The sequence below is a fragment of the Hibiscus syriacus genome, unplaced genomic scaffold (genome assembly GCF_006381635.1).
Source record: "Hibiscus syriacus cultivar Baekdansim isolate YM2019G1 unplaced genomic scaffold, ASM638163v2 tig00111022_pilon, whole genome shotgun sequence".
Taxonomy (NCBI): Eukaryota; Viridiplantae; Streptophyta; class Magnoliopsida; order Malvales; family Malvaceae; genus Hibiscus; species Hibiscus syriacus.
The window spans coordinates 2,485,022-2,504,475 of record NW_024062956.1 but is presented as its reverse complement, the minus strand read 5'-3'; the positions used below and the strand labels follow the sequence as shown (position 1 = coordinate 2,504,475).

At 32.7% G+C, this 19,454-nt stretch overlaps 1 protein-coding gene and 1 pseudogene across 1 annotated transcript; both read left to right on the top strand.

The window, feature by feature from the left end:
* The window catches only part of LOC120150585, a 32,125-nt pseudogene extending 20,162 nt beyond the window's left edge, over positions 1–11,963 (top strand).
* A 4,125-nt stretch (positions 11,964–16,088) lies between these two features.
* Positions 16,089–19,061, top strand: LOC120150246 (protein ETHYLENE INSENSITIVE 3-like). Its single transcript, XM_039162936.1, has 2 exons — positions 16,089–16,202; positions 16,932–19,061. Exon 2 carries the CDS (start codon positions 17,025–17,027, stop codon positions 18,864–18,866), a length of 1,842 nt encoding a protein of 613 aa, XP_039018867.1. The 5' UTR covers positions 16,089–16,202; positions 16,932–17,024; the 3' UTR covers positions 18,867–19,061.
* Positions 19,062–19,454: the final 393 nt, after the last annotated feature.

Here is a 19,454-nt window from a genome sequence, read left to right as displayed (position 1 = left end):
TTTGAATTTTACACTACATGAACTGATTCCCTATAAGGGGGTACTGATTCCCCCCACGCTCCAAGCTGTTTTATTAATTGATTTTCATACTACAACGGCTCTAACATCACCCAAATGGTTCATAACGGCTAGAATCATCTCAAGGTGTATTTAAACAAGTTCTGAAGTCATTGATCAAGAAGAAATCATTGAGAAACAAGAGAGAAAGCATCAAACACCAAGTTTGTGCAATTCAAGCCAATTTTTCCTTCAATATTCATTTTGCTTTCAAGAACACAATTTGTGCTCATTTGTAATCATCTTTGAGTGTTCTTTTCTTGTTCTAGAATTGTGCAAGCATCTTACCTTGTGAGGTTTTCTTGTAAGTTTGCAAATTTGTGTATTTCTCTTTGGGAGAGAGTGTTCTCGAGAATTTGGGGTATAATTCTTGAGAGAGTTGTATGGTTATTCTTTTACTCAAAAGAAAGAACAAATTAGTGAATTTGTTGGAAAATCCTTAGTGTGGATAGCTAAGGTAGTTAACGTAGACTTTGGTTGAGAAAGTCGAACCACTCTAAATCACTGTGCAAATATTTTCAATTTTCTGCAAGGGCTTCTACCAAAATTTTAATTGCCAATTCACCCTCCTCTTGGCTATTTCGTCGATCGATTAACTTAACAATATGTGAAATCATAAAAACTATGAGACATGATCTACGCGATTTTTCTAAATAGATGATACATGTTATATAATATGAGATAGAAGTTTATACATACATGTGGTATATGATAGAAGAGAAGTAACATGTGATTATAAGAGAATGCCCATGTTATATGATATGAGAGCTATAAGTATAGTTGGCATGCTAAGAGTCGAGGATTACCTATGTCTTTCGGGACATATGGACAAGATTACATATGTCTTTCGGGACATATGGATAGGATTACCTATGTCTTTCGGGACATATGGACAGGATTAACTATGTCTTTCGGGACATATGGACAGGATTAACTATGTATTTCGGGACATATGGACAGGATTAACTATGTCTTTCGGGACATATGGACAGGATTACCTATGTCTTTCGGGACATATGGATAGTTACCTATGTTCTTAGGAACATATGGATAGGTCCTTCGGGACACAGATTTCATATGCAACTTAGTGGATTTTATACGAGCTGTGTTGACAATATAAGTGTGCACAATCTCATAGTACTCGTATACCTTGAGTTCTCAAATGTGTGCATGGGTTTATAAAAGATGTAAAGAGTCTATACATGTTTGCATGTTAAAATGTTATTATTGTTTATATTAATTCCTATATGACGGTGTGGATTTATAATGTAACATGTATAATTGTTATTAGATACTTGATTAGATGTTTATAATTATAGAAATTCTTTATTTTATGTTTATGCCTCACTAAGTCTATGACTTAGCGTGTAAGTGTTTTATACGTAGGTACCGAAAAGCAGAAAGATCCAATATAAGTTCAAATGAACAATATAACTCCACTCAAAGATCAGATCAGAAGTAAATTACACCGTATGTATTATTATGTGATAAATAGATTGGCATATAAACAAAGTTGGTAAATTAAGTATTTATGCTCTGATCTATTTTTTTAATGTTTTAAACGTATTTATGTAAATGGTACTGTATAGTGATGAACGGTTAAATTTTTATGAGTTTTATATAATTTAAGCTGAAGTTACTATAGCAGTGCATCGGTACACTGTAGCAGTGCATCGATACATAATTTATATTCGATTTTTATGTGCATCGGTACACTGTAGCAATGCATCGGTACAATGTAGCACTGTTTATAGTACTGTTCATTACTGTTCACGGTATTATTTGCACAGTATCGATATTGTTCCTACAGTATAGTACTATTCATAAAAACGTGTTTTCCTTAAATTTGTTATAATGAAATATAATTCAACGGTATATTATTGTATTTTCTTAATATAAGTCCAAATGTTTTGATATTTTGTAAGAATATTATTTTAAAAAGTCAATGTAACATCTCGAACTCGTATCTGGGTCTGGTACGGGTTAAGGGTGTTATATTTAATAGTATCAGAGCTACGATTTAGCCGATTCTAGGCATAAACCGAAGTCTAGAGTGTCTTTAAAAGTGTACATGCCAATATAGTAGTAAGAACTTCTGATCTGATAAGGGTAAAGAGTATGTTGTTTTGTTAATAGAATGATATGTTTACTCTTATTAGATGTCCGGACATAGTAGCTCCCGAAGTGAAGCGGGAGAAGATAGACCAGTTGAGAGTAGCAATTCACCTGCTCTGGCCAGGCAAGGTGAAGAACAGACACCTTCTGGAGTGTCTGTACGTGATCAAGATATTTTCTTCAGGACGTTAGACACTGTCCTGACACGTTTTCAACCTCCTGCTACTTCAACTCCGAGAATGAATGTTGCGAAGGAGTTGAAGGGATTAGGAGCTCTAGAGTTCAAAGGTGAAGCTGATCTGGCTCAACGATGTAAAGATCATGTTAGAAGGACTCCACTGTTCCGATGTGGAGAAATTAGATGGAGCCGTCTCCCTGCTTCGTGATCAATTAACATGGTCTCTGTTTCTAGAAGAGTTTAAGCACAAGTATATAGGAGATCAATTTATCAAGCAAATGAAGCAAGAATTTTTGAACCTGAAGCAAATGAACTGCACCGTGTATGAGTATGAGTGTGAGTTCAACAAATTAAGTCGCTTTGCAGCAGAATTAGTGCCTACAGAAAAAGATGCATATGAGTGGTTTATTAAGGGCTTGTGCCCGAAGCTCAAAGAAATGTTAATCGTATTAAACTTGTATTCGTTTCAAGAGGTGATAAACCGTGCTAAAGCTCTAGAGAGAGCTCAAAAAGAACAATTTAGGGAACAAAGAGGCCAACCGTCTAAAAGAATTGGGACTTCATCAAGTTCTGCACCATCCAAGAGAGGAAGAGATTCTGAATTTCGATCCCAAGTAAGGTATGAATCAATGACATCATCCGCTAGAGGAGCAAATCAGATGAAAGTAGGACAGACTAAATCGATAAGGTCTGGTGATGAAAGAGTACAATAGAGACATTGTCAGATTTGTGGAAGATATCATGGTGGGATATATAGAGTTAAATCTGGAGCCTGTTTCCAATGTGGGGAAACAGGACATTTTATGAGAGATTGTCCATTAGGGACAAGAGAGTCTGTACAGTCGGAACGAACTGTTTCGATGCCTCAAAGAGGAAGAGGTAGAGGAAAAGGTAAAAATCAGACAGAATCTTCTACTCAACAGGAAGTACGCTCCACTGCTAGAGTATATAATCTTCAGACCAATGAGGATTGTGATGATCCAGAGATGATAACACGTATCTTTCTATTGTATAGTAAATATGTTGTGATATTGGTTGATCTGGGCTTGTATATTTATATACGAGTAGTAAATTGGTGAGAGAATTGAGAATTTAGTTAGAAGTTATTTGAAGTAATATTGTAGATACAAATGTCAATTGTAAATTGAAGAGAATAAAGTTAATTAGTTCAGACGGATTGGAAATTATAGTAATTGAGGAACTTTATCGTTCTGAAATAGAGTAGTTTTTTTACGGCATGGATAAGATAAAGTAGAGGGGATGGATGTTAATTGGAGAATATTAAAAGACCAAGGAGTGGAGAATATTGTTTTGGAATAGTCTAAGAATATGTATATCAGTGATCAGTTTATAAGACAAAGGTAAATGGAATGGTTGAATTCGAAAAAAAAGGATTGTATTATGGATGAGTGAGAATGAAGGTTTGATAAGTTAAGGAAATAGAGGATGAATTATTTTGACTGGAAAGAATATATATGGATAGTTTGATAAAGGTTTACGTTTTGATTGAAAGAAATAAGTTGAATAACAAAGTAGTGGGATAGTGAGTGTATTAAAGTTAAAGGATTTGTATGTTTGACGGAAACTAAGGATTGATAGAAAAGTTAAAAGGATAAAGAGGGATAAGTATAAATGGTATGAAAGGAATGTGAAAGCATAAGGGAAAGGTAAGGGAAGAATTAAAGTAATTAAGTGAAGTTTATGATAGCATGAAAGATTTATTGAAGAGGTGATATGTGAAAATGAATAGTAGACATGTAGGCATTATCTTATCTCCTTATGCAATGAAAATTCGAGGACGAATTTTCTTAAGGGGGAGATTTGTAACATCCTCAATACTGGGTTAGTGACCAAAGTGTGAAAATTTAAAATTTCAGTGACCAAATTAAATAAATTGAAAAGTTCAGGAATTAATTGATAGATTTTGGTGTAGGATGATTTAGCAAAGAAATGATAAAGAAAGGGGTAAATGGTTCATTGAACAAGGGGTAATGATTAAATAATTAAATAATAATTATTGGGTATTTTAATACCCATGTGGAGCATGTGTTCTGGAAAATCAAGTTTCCAGACTTATCTTCTTCTCTCTTCTTCTCCCAACCGTGAAGCACCCCAATCAAAGGTGAGTTTCTTTGTTAGATGATTTTTTTATTGATTTTAAGAGTGGGTTTTGATCCTTAGGTGATACTTAAGCTTAAGGAAAGCTTAAGTTATCTTATAATCAAAAGATGAAGAAGTTATGAGAGATTAAAGATAAGAAGTTTCTAAATGAATTTCTGAAAAAGAGTTGATAAAAGAACTTTAAGATGGAATTTGACTTGTCATCAACTAGATTAAGAGATATAAAGTGATAGAATTGGATTTAGAACATCTTGAAAATTTGGTTTGATTATTGATTTCCATATGAAATATGGGATTTTAAGGTTAATGAGGTATTGAATGAGTAGAAATTAGTTTAAGTATATAAAATTGAGTTAAGAATAAAAAAAAGGGAATGAAACATGAAGAATTTAAGCTGAGAATGATGAATTTTTTGGCTTAAAATATGATTTTTGGGCAAGGTGTATCGGTACACATTCAATATGTACCGATACACTCTTAAATAAAGAAACATCAAATGCAATAAGCGTATCAATACACAGGTAGTGTACCGGTACACCAGTGAAGGGATGTATTAATACACTATAGTGTGTATCGATACACTTTAAAGGGAAAATGGAATTATGATTTAAAATATGTAGGGATTTTATATGATATAAAGTAAGATAAGATAAATGACTTAGCCTCAAATTATATTATTAATCAGTGATATAATAATAGGATATAAATGATGTCATAAGAACTATGTGTTATATGATATAAGATATTATATGACTAAGTGAATGTGAATATGGATCATATGAAAATGCTCTATAAGGAAATGAACCATGTGTTTCTATGAGTATGGGGAAGTAGGTGATGTGCTTACATGATTACAAGATAGGAAATAGGACATGAGATATATGAAGAGAAAGTATATGTGATGTATATATGAACATATGTGAAATCATAAAAACTATGAGACATGATCTACGCGATTTTTCTGAATAGATGATACATGTTATATGATATGAGATAGAGGTTTATACATACATGTGGTATATGATAGAAGATAAGTAACATGTGATTATAAGAGAATGCCCATGTTATATGATATGAGAGCTATAAGTATAGTTGGCATGCTAAGAGTCGAGGATTACCTATGTCTTTCGGGACATATGGACATGATTACCTATGTCTTTTAGGACATATGGACAGGATTGCCTATGTCCATATGGACAGGATTGCCTATGTCTTTCGGGACATATGTACAAGATTAACTATGTCTTTCAGGACATATAGACAGGATTACCTATGTCTTTCGGGACATATGGACATGATTACCTATGTCTTTCGGGATATATGGACATGATTACATATGTCTTTCGGGACATATAGGCAGGATTAACTATGTCTTTCGGGACATATGTACATGATTACCTATGTCTTTCGGGACATATGGACAGTTACCTATGTTCTTAGGAATATATGGATAGGTTCTTCGGGACACAGATTTCATATGCCACTTAGTGGATTTTATACGAGCTGTGGTGACAGCATAAGTGTGTACAACCTCATAGTACTCGTATACCTTGAGTTCTCAAATGTGTGCATGGGTTTATAAAAGATGTAAAGAGTGTGTACATGTTTGCATGTTAAAATGTTATTATTGTTTATATTAATTCCTATATGACGGTGTGGATTTATAATGTAATATGTATAATTGTTATTAGATACTTGATTAGATGTTTATAATTATAGAAATTCTTTATTATATGTTTATGACTCACTAAGTCTATGACTTAGCGTGTAAGTGTTTTACAAGTAGGTACCGAAAAGCAGAAAGATCCAATATAAGTTCAAAGGAACAACATAACTCCGCTCAAAGATCAGATCAGAAGTAAATTACACTGTATGTATTATTATGTGATAAATAGACTGGCATGTAAACAGAGTCGGTAAATTAAGTATTTATGCTATGATTGATTTTTTGTAATGTTTTAAATGTATTTATGTAAATGGTATTGTATAGTGATGAACAGTTAAATTTTTATGAGTTTTATATAATTTGAGCTGAAGTTACTGTAGCAGTGCATCGGTACACTGTAGCAGTGCATCGGTACACTGTAGCAGTGCATCGGTACACTGTAGCGGTGCATCGATACACAATTTATATTCGATGTTTTTGTGCATCGGTACACTGTAGCAATGCATCGGTACAATATAGCACTATTTAGAGTACTGTTCATATAGTATAGTACTATTCATAAAAACGTGTTTTCCTTAAATTTGTTATAATGAAATATAATTCAACGGTATATTATTGTATTTTCTTAATATAAGTCCAAATGCTTTGATATTTTGTAAGAATATTGTTTTAAAAAGTCAATGTGACATCTCGGACTCGTATCCGGGTCGGGTACGGGTTGAGGGTGTTACACGCCAAGCTGTCGAAACGGTTTTTTCCTTAGGAGTGAGATTTTAAAAACCACACCATTTTTTAATTTACCTCTTAATTGATTGATTTTTAATTAAAAAGTAAATGTGATTTTAAAAAAAACCTCTCGTTTCGAAAATTTTGGAATTTTCCTTTACGATAGAAGAATACAGTTCGAGGAGTCGCCACCAATCTTTGATTAGGGTGTGATTGGGCACCAAAAAACGTTTTGTCATTTTAAATAAAAAATAATTTTAATTAAAACAACAAATTGAGGTATGCATTACCAGAAAATGAGTTCGGGAGTCGGTTACGCGTGGGGAATGATTAGCACCCTCACAGTGCCCTAAATCGGTACCTATTCGATTAATTAATGTTTTTACAATGAAATTTACAAATTCAAACTTAATTTAATTTTTGATCCCATAAAACAACAAAATGTGAATTTTAAAAAAATTATAATATTCAAAAACACCAAAATAGATTAAATTAAAATTACCGAGCCTTGTTAGAAAAATGAAGAGTATTCAATTGTTTATAAACATCAAGACCAGATCTTAGATGAGTTCTAACAATCTTTTCTCGAAAAATTTAAATAACCGAACATTTCTTTTTCTTTCGTTCCCAAATTTTAAATTATGAATCAATTTTTAGGTGTCACTGTTGGGATAGACTTTTAATTTAAAATCGTCGAAAGTGGCTCTCTAATGAGTTAAGACAAACCACTTAGAACAATTTTAAATTAAAAGGGTATTACCCTTAGTCAAATTAGTTGAATCGAATCAAATTATGCTCATGGGGATATCATACGAGTTATGCAATGGTATTTGAACAAGATATCATCAGACTAAAAAATGTTAAAATGTACGAAGGAAAATTATTACCATGTATAATAAATAAAATCCATATAATGATAAAACAAATATGCTTAGCAAGAACGTTACCACCTTACATGTGTCATAATATATAATACATGTGTGACTCGTGTCCACCGAACAACAAATATATATGCATACACTTATGTGCATATTACCATGGAGAAACGACATATAGCATAATAAAGACTCATAAGATATACATATATTGAGCACACATGGGTTTAAACAAATGAACAAAGGGTTAAACTCCTGTAATCAGTCCTCCAATCACATATAAAAAAATGCAAAATAAATACATAAATATGCATGAAAAAAACATGATGGCCAAAATGAAAGGATAGGCAAAATCAAAATTAAAAGCTTAACTTAGTCAAGGATCATATCATGGAGCATAAATACTGATATTTTAGGTACTAGCAGCGAAGTAAGCCCATAAATACACATGGGGCTAAATTAAAAGTTTTGAAAATAGCATCTCGAGTGTACAAACAATGAAAAACTCAAAATGACTACACTTAGGGACTAAAACAAAAGGCTCAAAAATAGAGAGATAAATCTATAATTCATAAAATATGAAAAGGGGCTTAAAACTGGATTTTACCCTAAAGCTTCAGTGGCTAAAAATTAATTTACCCAAATACTATAATATAAAACATATTTTTCAACTAAACCTAGACTAAACTTACGCCTAAACTCACACACACAATCGTTCTCTCCTCCTTCTTCCCCTCTCCCTTTCATCCTCGACCGAAAGCCCTAAGGGCTTGGACTCACAGCACAAGCAGCTTCCCCGGTGGTCACTTCTCGCTCCAGTTACCTACTGTGCCAACCAGGTAAAATATAATGCACCTAGGACTTGCTAAACCCTCACCATTGCTTCCTTTCTCTCCCATAGCCGAGACTCCAAAGGCCTTAGAGTCTTCAACAGCCACCGCTTGAACTGCTGCAAATCACCCCCGCTAGAAACGCCGTAAATCGACCCTAGAATTAAACTCCGACCAACAAACCCCAAAGCCCCCTCTTTCTCTGCTATAAATCCAAGAATAAGAAAAATCAAAAATGTAACCCCTATAAGACCTAGAGACACTCGACTATCGATACCCAACACCGACGACTAGCTCCTAATCCGGTGAGAAGAAATAAACTTTTCCTTTTAATTTTCTGATATTTTTTGGAACACCTTTAACCTCTATTTATTGTTTTTTCCTCTCATTCCTTAAGCTCTCGAATGTCGACTGCTCAAAGAAACCCAACGCTCACTAACACTCGACTAATCACAATGCAATAGCTACAATGCAAATGAAAAAACAGAACCGAGCGAGGTAACGTAACTAACTCATCTTCTCTGTATGCTCACTTGTTTAGAAATAAAAACACTCATAGAAATTACTAGAAATTGAAATCAAGATAGAAAGTACCAAGAGAATTGTTATTTGCTTGCTATTGCTTTCTTGAAAAATGAGGATCGAGCCTCCTATTACAAATGTTATTCCCTCTTTCGAATATGGAAGCAGAGGATTTTTACACTATTGCCTTCATTTTTCTCTCTCCTTTTTTCTGATCATGGACCCCGATGTTTTTATTTCTTTTTTCTTCACCTAATCCCTTTGTTTTTTCCTTTTTTTCTTCGTTACTTTATTTGGTTAAATGTTGAGAGGTTTAGGTTAGATTTATTTTTGACTTTGGCTCAATTTTCGGTGATTAATAGGTTGATGAGGTCCGGACAAAACGAGCATCTACATTAAGGACAACTTGCGAGAGGGTGAAGAGGACTTTATCTTCTACTGCTCACTAAACGAAGATTGAGATCGATTCTCAGTTCAAAAGGATTAATTCTAATTCCACAATTACAAGGGCAAGATTCGAGGAGTTAAACATTGATTTGTGTCGGAAATGCATGGAGCTAGTGGAGAAGTGTTTGATATGTGTTAAGATTAATAAAGGCCATGTTCATGAGGTTGTTTTAGTCGGTAGATCGATTAGGATTCCAAAAATTCAACAAATGTTGCAGGATTTCTTCAATGGGAAAGAGCTTTGTAAGAACATAAATCCAGACGAAGCCGTCACGTACGGTGCGACGGCTCAAGCAGTGATTCTCACTTGATCAAAAGGTTCAATATTTGTTGTTGCTTGATGTTACACCTCTCGATCACGGGATGGAAAATGATAGCGTTGTTGGTGGATCCGCATGCATTTGAGAGTGATCACATGCCCATTTTAAAATTCGAATTTTTTAGTTAGTTATTTATTAATAGTATCTATACTAGAATTTTATTTGTGTTCATTCATTCAAAAATTTTGCACTATTAACTTATGTATGCCCATCTTCAATGATATTTCTGGATATGCCAGGATGAGATTGTTAGAAATATAACAATCAGATATGAAAAAGGGAAAATAAAAGAAGATTTTATTAAAATAATCGAGAATAACAATTTTAAAATAAATACATGATTTCATATTAATAGATTGGGAACAAGTTGAAGCATGTAGCTACACTGTTTTCTTATGATAAAATTTCAGCCATTCCTATGGTACTTGAGACTATTGGTCGTCTACGGGTAAAATTAAATATTAACCTTTTAGTTAATGTTGCCACATCATCAATTTATCAGTGATGACTGTGGAGTGACCATTTTGTTACAAATATATAACATTAGTGACTAATATGTTACTTTTAAAACTTTAGTGGAAAAAACAAAAACTTATTCAAACATTAGTGACCATTTATGCATTTTACCCATTAATTAAACATTTTTCATAAAAATCCAATTACTATATGTTATATTTAAATTTTGGGTAAACTATTGAAATGATAACTTTTATTTTAGTTTTGTTCACTTTTCGCTATCAATTTTAAAAAAGTTATGGTTTGATCACTTACGTTATCGATTGTTATATTTTGGTCATTGATTCGTTAACTCCTATTAGTTTGAAGATGTGACATATTAGTAAAAACCCCTGAACTTTATATAGAATATTAATTTGACCCATGTACTTTAGATGAAATATCATTTTGACACCTGAATTTGACCAAAGTCTATCACCGCCAGTCGCTGTCGTCGATGGCCGACAGATCCCAAAATTTTCAGTTCACTCCTTTTGGCTCCTAAACTTGAATATGGTGTTAATTTCACTAAAAAAATATCTCAGCCTCAAAAAGTTAACTTAGAACCCTTCAACTTCCTTTAAAATTAAATCATAATAATAAATTTATCATTAATATTCATTTAAAAATAAAGACACAAAAAATCTAAATCTATATCATAATCAATTTCATAAAAAAATAATCATTTTTACTAACGTGTCACGTCATCAAACTAATAGGAGTTAACGACTCAGTGACCTAAATATAATAATTAATAAAATAAGTGACCAAAGTTTAATAAATCAATAATGAAGTGACTGAAATGTAATTTTTCAAAATTGGTGAACAAAAATAAACAAAATTGAAATGAAAGTGATCATTTCAATAATTTACCCTTAAAATTTTAATACAATTTTATGAAGTATAACAAAAGACATATTTCAGTTTATGTCTGGTTTTAAACTTTTATTTTCTTTCCCGACGTATATAAATTTAATAATTGAATAATCTTATAATTTCTATTTCACTCATTATACTTTTAATTTTTTAAATTTAATCATAAAATTTTATATATTAATTTTTTTTGTCATTCTACCGTTATGACGTAGCTGAAATAAAAGATTTTTTAATCCTTAGTCCTTACAGGTCAGAAAAAGAGGCTATTCTCTTTCTGGATCTCCTCATCTTTCTTCGCTCTCTCTTACCCGTTAAGTTTGGCATTCTCTCGGCCGTACGCAATGTCAATTTCAATGCCTACGAGGAAATCATCAAAAATGCGGAGAATTGCTCCAAATCTGCGTCTGGAGAAGAAATTGTGTATCAAGACAAGGAGATTATAACTCGAGTGAAGACATGTAGTTGCGATTGCGAGAAAAAAAAGAGCCGGTGTCGGAGCTGGAGTGGGACTCTGATATTGAGGTGGACAATCCGAGAGTATATAAGAGGAATAAGTGGGAGAGGGAGGAAGTAAGACAATCGGAGACGGAGAAGTGTGGAGGAACTGAAAACATGGAGGAGAAATCATTTGCAGAAGAGGAGTTGTGCGGTGAAGAGTTTGAACGAGCGATCCAAGATTTTATTGCTAAACAATTGAAATTTCGCCGAGAAGAGTCTTTGTCCATTATTGCTTAAACAATTGAAATCATTGAGTGATCAAATTCTCCATTTGATATTTGTCCTCGAGCTTTGATGGCACAAAAATATCAATAATGTTCCCATTTGCAAGGCAAACTGATGATTGGTTGGTGGATTTTTGTTATCATTGTCTTCCCAACTTGCCATTACAGGTGAAGATACTAACCGAATAGAATTGTGTTTTCGTTTCATAGTTTTGAAATGACAACATTGGGTTAAAGTTTTCAAATTTTCAGTGTCGAATTTTCAGTCTCGGATATCATTGTTTTTTATGGAATTATAACAAAATGTAAGTTTAGTTCTGTGGTTGTTTGCAAGAATTTCATTCAAGGGGTCTTTGGAGAATATCGACCATGGTCGTTAAAGCCGAAATAAGCAATGTTTTTAAAATCGGACCAGACCTTAAACCGATGAAGGTATTGGTTCATTGGTGAACCGGTTTATATAAAATAATGTTTTTTTTTAATTTTACAAAATATTAAAAGTAATATTAATATATATATAACACTCTTTTTAAGTTCACAATATTAAAAGGCATAAAAATATCACAAGTCATAACATATATAAGTTAAATACCATAAAATCAAGTGAAACAAAATGATTCAAATCAACTACAACATAATATTTAAGGTCAATACCTAATGAAATTCATCAACAACTAAATAAAAAAGTATATAATTAATACAAGTATCAGTCATCATAATCAGAAAATAAATTTGGGGCTGAAAAAGATCATAACAAATGGCGTCGTTTGATTTATTTTAAAAAAAACAGAACCGGTGAACCGGTTCACACCGATTTTACCGGTTCTTGATCGATTCTATCGATTCTTAACCGATTCGTTGTAAAACTGGTTTTATAAGGTGACCGGACCGAATAGACAACTGATTTTCGGTTCAATCGGTCGAACCGACCGATCCGATCCGATTTTAATAACCATGGAAATAAGAGAGGATGAGTGTGAGGTTGGTAAACAACAAATGGATAGGGAAGAATAAAGACAAATGGATGGTGGAAGATATCATGTCATCACTGAGTTTAGAAGTCAAGTGACAAAGAAAATCAATGTATAAAGCTTAGTAATTGAATTCAAAAAATTAAAAATATAATAAATGAAATAAGAACGATAAGATAGATCAATTATTAAATTTATAATTTACTTATAAAATAAAAAAAAAAAAAACATGATCATCATAACTGAAGATTCTTTTTCAAGTCACGTACAATTATAATAAAAATCAATACTTTCACATAAATATAATAAAAGTCAATCATTATAAGATATGAAAGGATATTAATAGAAATTCACAGGTAATAAATCTAGAGATACAAATATAAGACTCCAAGCGTAATCAATAATTTACAAATTTCTCTAGAACTAATGGTTAAAATTTATATTTTTTATTTTCTCCAAGTAGGTGTGTATTCAATATTCATTATGAGTAAAAATTTTATTTTTCTTCATCATAAATAAAAACAAATAAAAATGGTTAAAAAAACCCACGTTAACTTGAAAAACTGTTTTAATTTAACTAACTCTAAAATTACCAATTAATTAATCATGTGAATATTACAAAATGTAATCATGGCTAAATGTAGGGAAATAATATAAAAATAGCAGAAACTCCTTTAACAAAGGAAGAAAACATTGGATTTGGATGAAAATTGAAGAGCATTGCACTCCATAAGCAAAGCCTAAAATAAAATAATTGGCCAATTCTCATGTGGTTCCTACCTATTTTTTTTATTTGTAAAGATTATTTAACTTCATGTTTTTATATTAGATGTAATAGTGCACAACTAATTTGATGATTTTGAATTTATTGGAAATTGAAATTTCTCACAATATAATTTTATTCATTGGTATTTTTTCCTGAATTCTATAATAAACGCCCTAAGTTTATGTAGCAATAATTAAAAAATTATTTAAATGGTATTTTTATATTAAATTTTGTAGATAAAAGTTAATTTCTTAATTTTAATACATTAAATAAATATATTACTTGATATAGTAGCATTTATAATATGTAAACTATACAAGTAAACTAAACACCAAAGAATATACTAAAATATCATTGGTTGAAGTCTACTAAAAACTTTTCTATTATTATTTAAAAAAAATCAACTATACCATAAACTCCATTGGACATTTTATTTTAAGGCAAACTACACGTTTCACACTTAAATTATTATTTTTGTTTCGTTTTGATATTTAATTTTTTAAATCATATTTGACATTTTGGTATCAATTATTATGTCGTTAAAAATTTAATAGTGATGTTGACATGTTATCATAAGGTAATGTCACGTCATCATTAAAAAAATATCAAGTCAGTAGTTCTATTAAATTTTTAACGACGAGATATTAAATTAAAACCTAAAACTAACATTAAATATAATTTTTTTAAAAAAAGTTTGAATACCAAAACAAAAAAAAAGTTAATATTTTAGTAAAAATATCAATCTACCGTTTGTTGAACTAAAACACTATGTTTAAAATTAATTTATCAATTAAGTTAATTAAAATTTGGGTAAAGAACACAAATGGTCCTCTGATTATAATGTATTATTTAATTGAATATCTCGACTTTTAAAAGTTATAAAACAGTCCATGGACTATAGGGTATTATTTTGTTGAGTCCTCAGACTATTAAAAATTACAAAATGGTTATTCGACTATTCATATATTCCAAACTCATCATTTTTCCTTAAAAAAAATTATAGTTGTCAGAGCTAGACGTTAACCTGATGATTGGATGTAATAAAATCATATTTTAATGATGTCTAGTGGCACCACTGTTGCTTCCAAACACTAACTCAATGGCATAATTTTTCAAGTATTGGCACAATGACATGATATAAACGGATAATCGATCCAAAAAATACAGTTCAAACGGTTATGGATTAGATTTTATCATATTTCAATTAACGTGTTAACTTAGGGCTAAGATGGTTACCAATTTTTTAACGGAAAATGATGAGTTTGGAAAATATGAATAGTCGGGTGATCATTTTGTAACTTTTAATAGTCGAATAACTCAACAAAGCATCTTCTTCTAGTTAGATGATTATTTTGTAACTTTTAATAGTTGTGGGACTCAACAAAACAACTCCATATATTCGGGAGATTATTTGTATACAAAAAAAATGTTAAAAACACATCTAAAAAATTAAGAAAAAAGGTAGATACTAATAGATCTTAATGCATCGACAAACGAACCATAACAGTAGATCAAACTATTGAAAGACCATCAACAATCGTAAATTAGAGTCGAATGTCGTGAGAAAATTATCTCCTAAAGTAAATCACCTATTCAAATCAAATTTGAGGATCCAAAATAGGGAAAATCAACAAGATTCAACAAGATAACAAATAAGCGTCATCTTGATCAGTCGAGACGTCATCAAATTCAACCCTAAGAAAATCAAACGAAAAAACAACCTATTAACGAAGACGTACCAAGAGACAGAGAAAATCATGTCATAAAGACAAACAAAATTGTGTTATAGAGACATAATTATTAAAAATTAAAAAAGAAAAGAAAATAAGAAAAATAAGATGAATATAAAATAATAAAAAATAAAAAATACATGCGGTGGACGACCAACATTAAAATTATGTCATCACTTGCTAAATAAAAAAGAAAAGAAATAAATAAAAAAAAAACAATCGACTAGAGAGAAAAAAATTATAGTTTTACGGCCGAAGATAACCTTTATATAATGTTCAAATAAAATAATAAAAATTATTAATCTTTTTTATAACTAGATTTGAGTAAATTAAACTCGAATTATTTTTAATTCAAATTATTTTCAACTCAAATTATTTTAATTCAAGTTAATATCGATTTAACTAAAATTTAGATCGACCTAATTTAATTTATTCAAATTTCGAATTATTCTTAAAGTTATTATTTTAAAATCAATATCAAGTTATCAACTATCAAGTCTCAAATTAAATAAATCTATTTAAATAATTGAGTACGGTCAATTTTGCCAGGTATACTCCCACTGTCTTCTTTATCTTAACTTTGACAATGACGAGAGCAACCACCATCTTCCTCTCCCTGTAAATTAATTCTCTCTGGAGATAGGAGAAAAGGTTTCAATTTATAATATTCATTTGCCTCTCTCTCTCTCTCTCTCTCTCTCTCTCTTTATCCTCTCAAAAGTCATTTCTGTGTTGCAGAATTGACTGTTTTGTGTTGTAGTCGAAAATCTGTGGTTTTTTTCCTGGTAAGTCTTTTTGGTCGTGGGTTTGAGTGGATCTTTTTGTAGCTGACTAGATTTCAATACTGTCTTTGTGTTTTTTCTACTACTTCTGAGATGGGTTTTTGATTATTGGCTACTTTGATCGTCTGTTTTTGAGTATTCTGATTATTTTTCCAGCTGAGTTTTTTATTATTGATTGATAAAGTCGAGGTTTTGATTTTCTGGAATGGTTTTTTTTTTACCTTTTTCTTATTTGAGTTTTGATTATTTGTTGATAAAGTTATGGGGTTTTGATTGCCTGGCTTGGGGTTTGTAATTGTATCAGATCCAATTAATTTGTTGAGCTTTTTGTCTTTTCAATTACTTGTTCATATTTAATATTTTTCCCCTTTTCAAAAACAAATTGATGTTCTTGAGATCTGACTTGTATCTGATGATCCCTTGGTTTTTGTTTGGAAACCTGTTTCTTCCTTGAGATTTTATGAACTAAACTGAACTTTTTCCTTTACTTTTTAACTTTCTTATGTCATGATAATTAAAAAGCCTATATGCAGATGATCAGATTCTTTTTCTTTTTGGGTCATTTCATCTATATCTCTTAACCTTTTTGGAAATTGAAAATCTTTGCTTATGCTCTTCTGGTTTTGGCTGAACTGAATTGTCTGGTGATCCGATCTTTTGTTGTAGATTTTAAAATTCTTTAGCCCCTGCTGGGTTTTTGTTAACCAATATATTGTTTCATTTTCTTGACAGGTTAACTAAGCCTCTTTCTGGGTGGTTTGAGCTTAAATCAGTAGTAGCAGATACTAAGAGAAAAGATTGTATTTAGGGTCCTATCTTGGATTAATGATGATGTTTGAGGATATGGGAATTTGTGGGGATATGGATTTCTTCAGTGCACCCCTTGGAGAAAAAGATGTGGGAGCCTCACAAACCGAACCGGAGGCCACGGTGGAGGATGATTATACTGATGAAGAAATTGATGTTGATGAACTTGAGAGGAGGATGTGGAGGGACAAAATGCGTCTCAAACGGCTTAAAGAACAGAATAAGTGCATAGAGGGGATTGATATTACCAAACAGCGTCAGTCGCAAGAACAGGCGAGGAGAAAGAAGATGTCAAGGGCACAGGATGGGATTTTAAAGTACATGCTGAAGATGATGGAGGTTTGCAAAGCTCAAGGATTCGTTTATGGGATTATTCCGGAAAAGGGAAAGCCGGTAACCGGTGCATCTGACAATCTTCGGGAATGGTGGAAGGATAAAGTCAGGTTTGATCGTAATGGTCCAGCTGCTATCGCAAAGTACCAGGCAGATAACTCGATTCCTGGCAAGAATGATGGTTGCAACTCAATTGGCCCTACTCCACACACCTTGCAAGAACTTCAAGATACAACTCTGGGTTCTCTTTTGTCTTCACTGATGCAACACTGTGATCCTCCTCAGAGGCGATTCCCTTTAGAAAAAGGTGTTCCCCCACCATGGTGGCCTACTGGAAATGAGGAATGGTGGCCACAACTAGGATTGCCCGTAGATCAAGGTCCTCCTCCCTATAAGAAACCTCATGACTTGAAGAAAGCTTGGAAAGTCGGGGTTCTCACAGCTGTGATCAAGCATATATCTCCTGATATCGCCAAGATCCGCAAGCTTGTGAGGCAGTCCAAGTGTTTGCAGGACAAAATGACAGCAAAGGAAAGCTCAACTTGGCTTGCCATCATTAATCAGGAGGAGGCACTGGCCCGAGAGCTTTACCCTGATTCCTGCCCACCTTTGTCCTCAGGTAGTGGAAATGTGTCTTTGGTTACAAATGATTCTGGTGAGTATGATGTTGAAGGCATGGAAGATGAGCCACACTTTGACGTGCAAGAAATCGAACCCGGGACTCTCAATTCTTCTAATTTGGTCATGGAGAGAATGAGAGCCATCCAACAACCACCTTATACGATTAAGGGGGAAGCTGTCAGTAGTTTGGATTTCACACGAAAGAGGAAACCATCCAATGATTTGAACATGGTGGAACAAAAATTCTATACTTGTGAGTTCCCCCAATGCCCTTGTAGTGAACTTCGCTTGGGTTTTCATGATAGGACTGCCAGGGACAATCATCAGTTGACTTGTCCATTTAGAAACTCCTCTGTGCAGTTTGGTGGGTCGAATTTCAATGTTAATGAAGTGAAACCAGTAATTTTGCCTCAACCTTTTGGACAATCGAAGCCAGCTGCACCGTCAGTTACATCTGTCTCGACACCCTTTGATCTAACTGGACTTGAAGTTCCAGAAGATGGGCAGAAAACAATCAGCGAACTCATGTCGATATACGACAACAACATTCAAGGCAACAAGAACATGAATCCCGGTAACAATCTAGTTACCAAAGGTCAAAACGTTCTTCACCCTAGAATCCAACAGCAAGGCGAATTCTTCCGTGGTCAAGGAGTCATGATGGAAGGAAACTTCTTTGGGGAATCCAGCATCCTCCATAATCATCAGATGTTTTCACAAGGGGAAGTTCAGTTTGACCGGTTTAAGAGCTTGAATTCTCCATTAGAGAGCAACCACAATAACAACAGCTTCCAGTTGATGTTCGGGTCCCCATTCGAGTTATCTTCTTTCGATCACAAGGAAGATCTGCATGCAGTTGGGATGGATACAATGCCAAAGCAGGATGTTTCAATGTGGTTCCAGTAACAAAGTGCTACTGAGCATTAGCTAAAAAACCTTGTCTTTTTCCTTTCACTTGTTATTGTAATTTCCCTCCTGTGTGTAGATGTAGAAATTTAGCAAACAGGTTTTCATCTGGGATTCAATAAGGAAAAAAACAGGAAAGTCCCTTGATTTCCTGCATTCCTGCTACTGATTTACAATAGAATGTGATGTGTGTCATAAATAAGTTGGTGTATCTTGGTGTTTGAGATTTAGGAATTCTTGTTTCATTGAAAACAGATTTTGAAAAATGATTTCTGTAAGATAAATTGCATTTTCTCTGTTTCTAAAACTCATCTCACAATTTTTGAATGATCATTTTTTAAAAGTTAATGGAATACAATATATAATAATCTTGGTATTATGATAATGATGTATTGTCATGTAATGGGTAGAGAGTGGAAAAATGTTTCGTCTTTTAATGAAAGGTATTGGTCATCCCATGTGAACTCGGACCCACAGCACAGCAGGTGAAGGGAAGATGCCTTTGACTAGGCAAGGGATCTTTGATATAGTGGAAGATGGAACTGCTACGTTTTGTGCATGTGTGATGTGGTGGGGTCCGTTCAAGGA

What these genes read in the sequence shown, in the direction of transcription:
- LOC120150246 (XM_039162936.1), top strand. Translation starts at nt 17,025, where the DNA reads ATGATGATGTTTGAGGATATGGGAATTTGTGGGGATATGGATTTCTTC.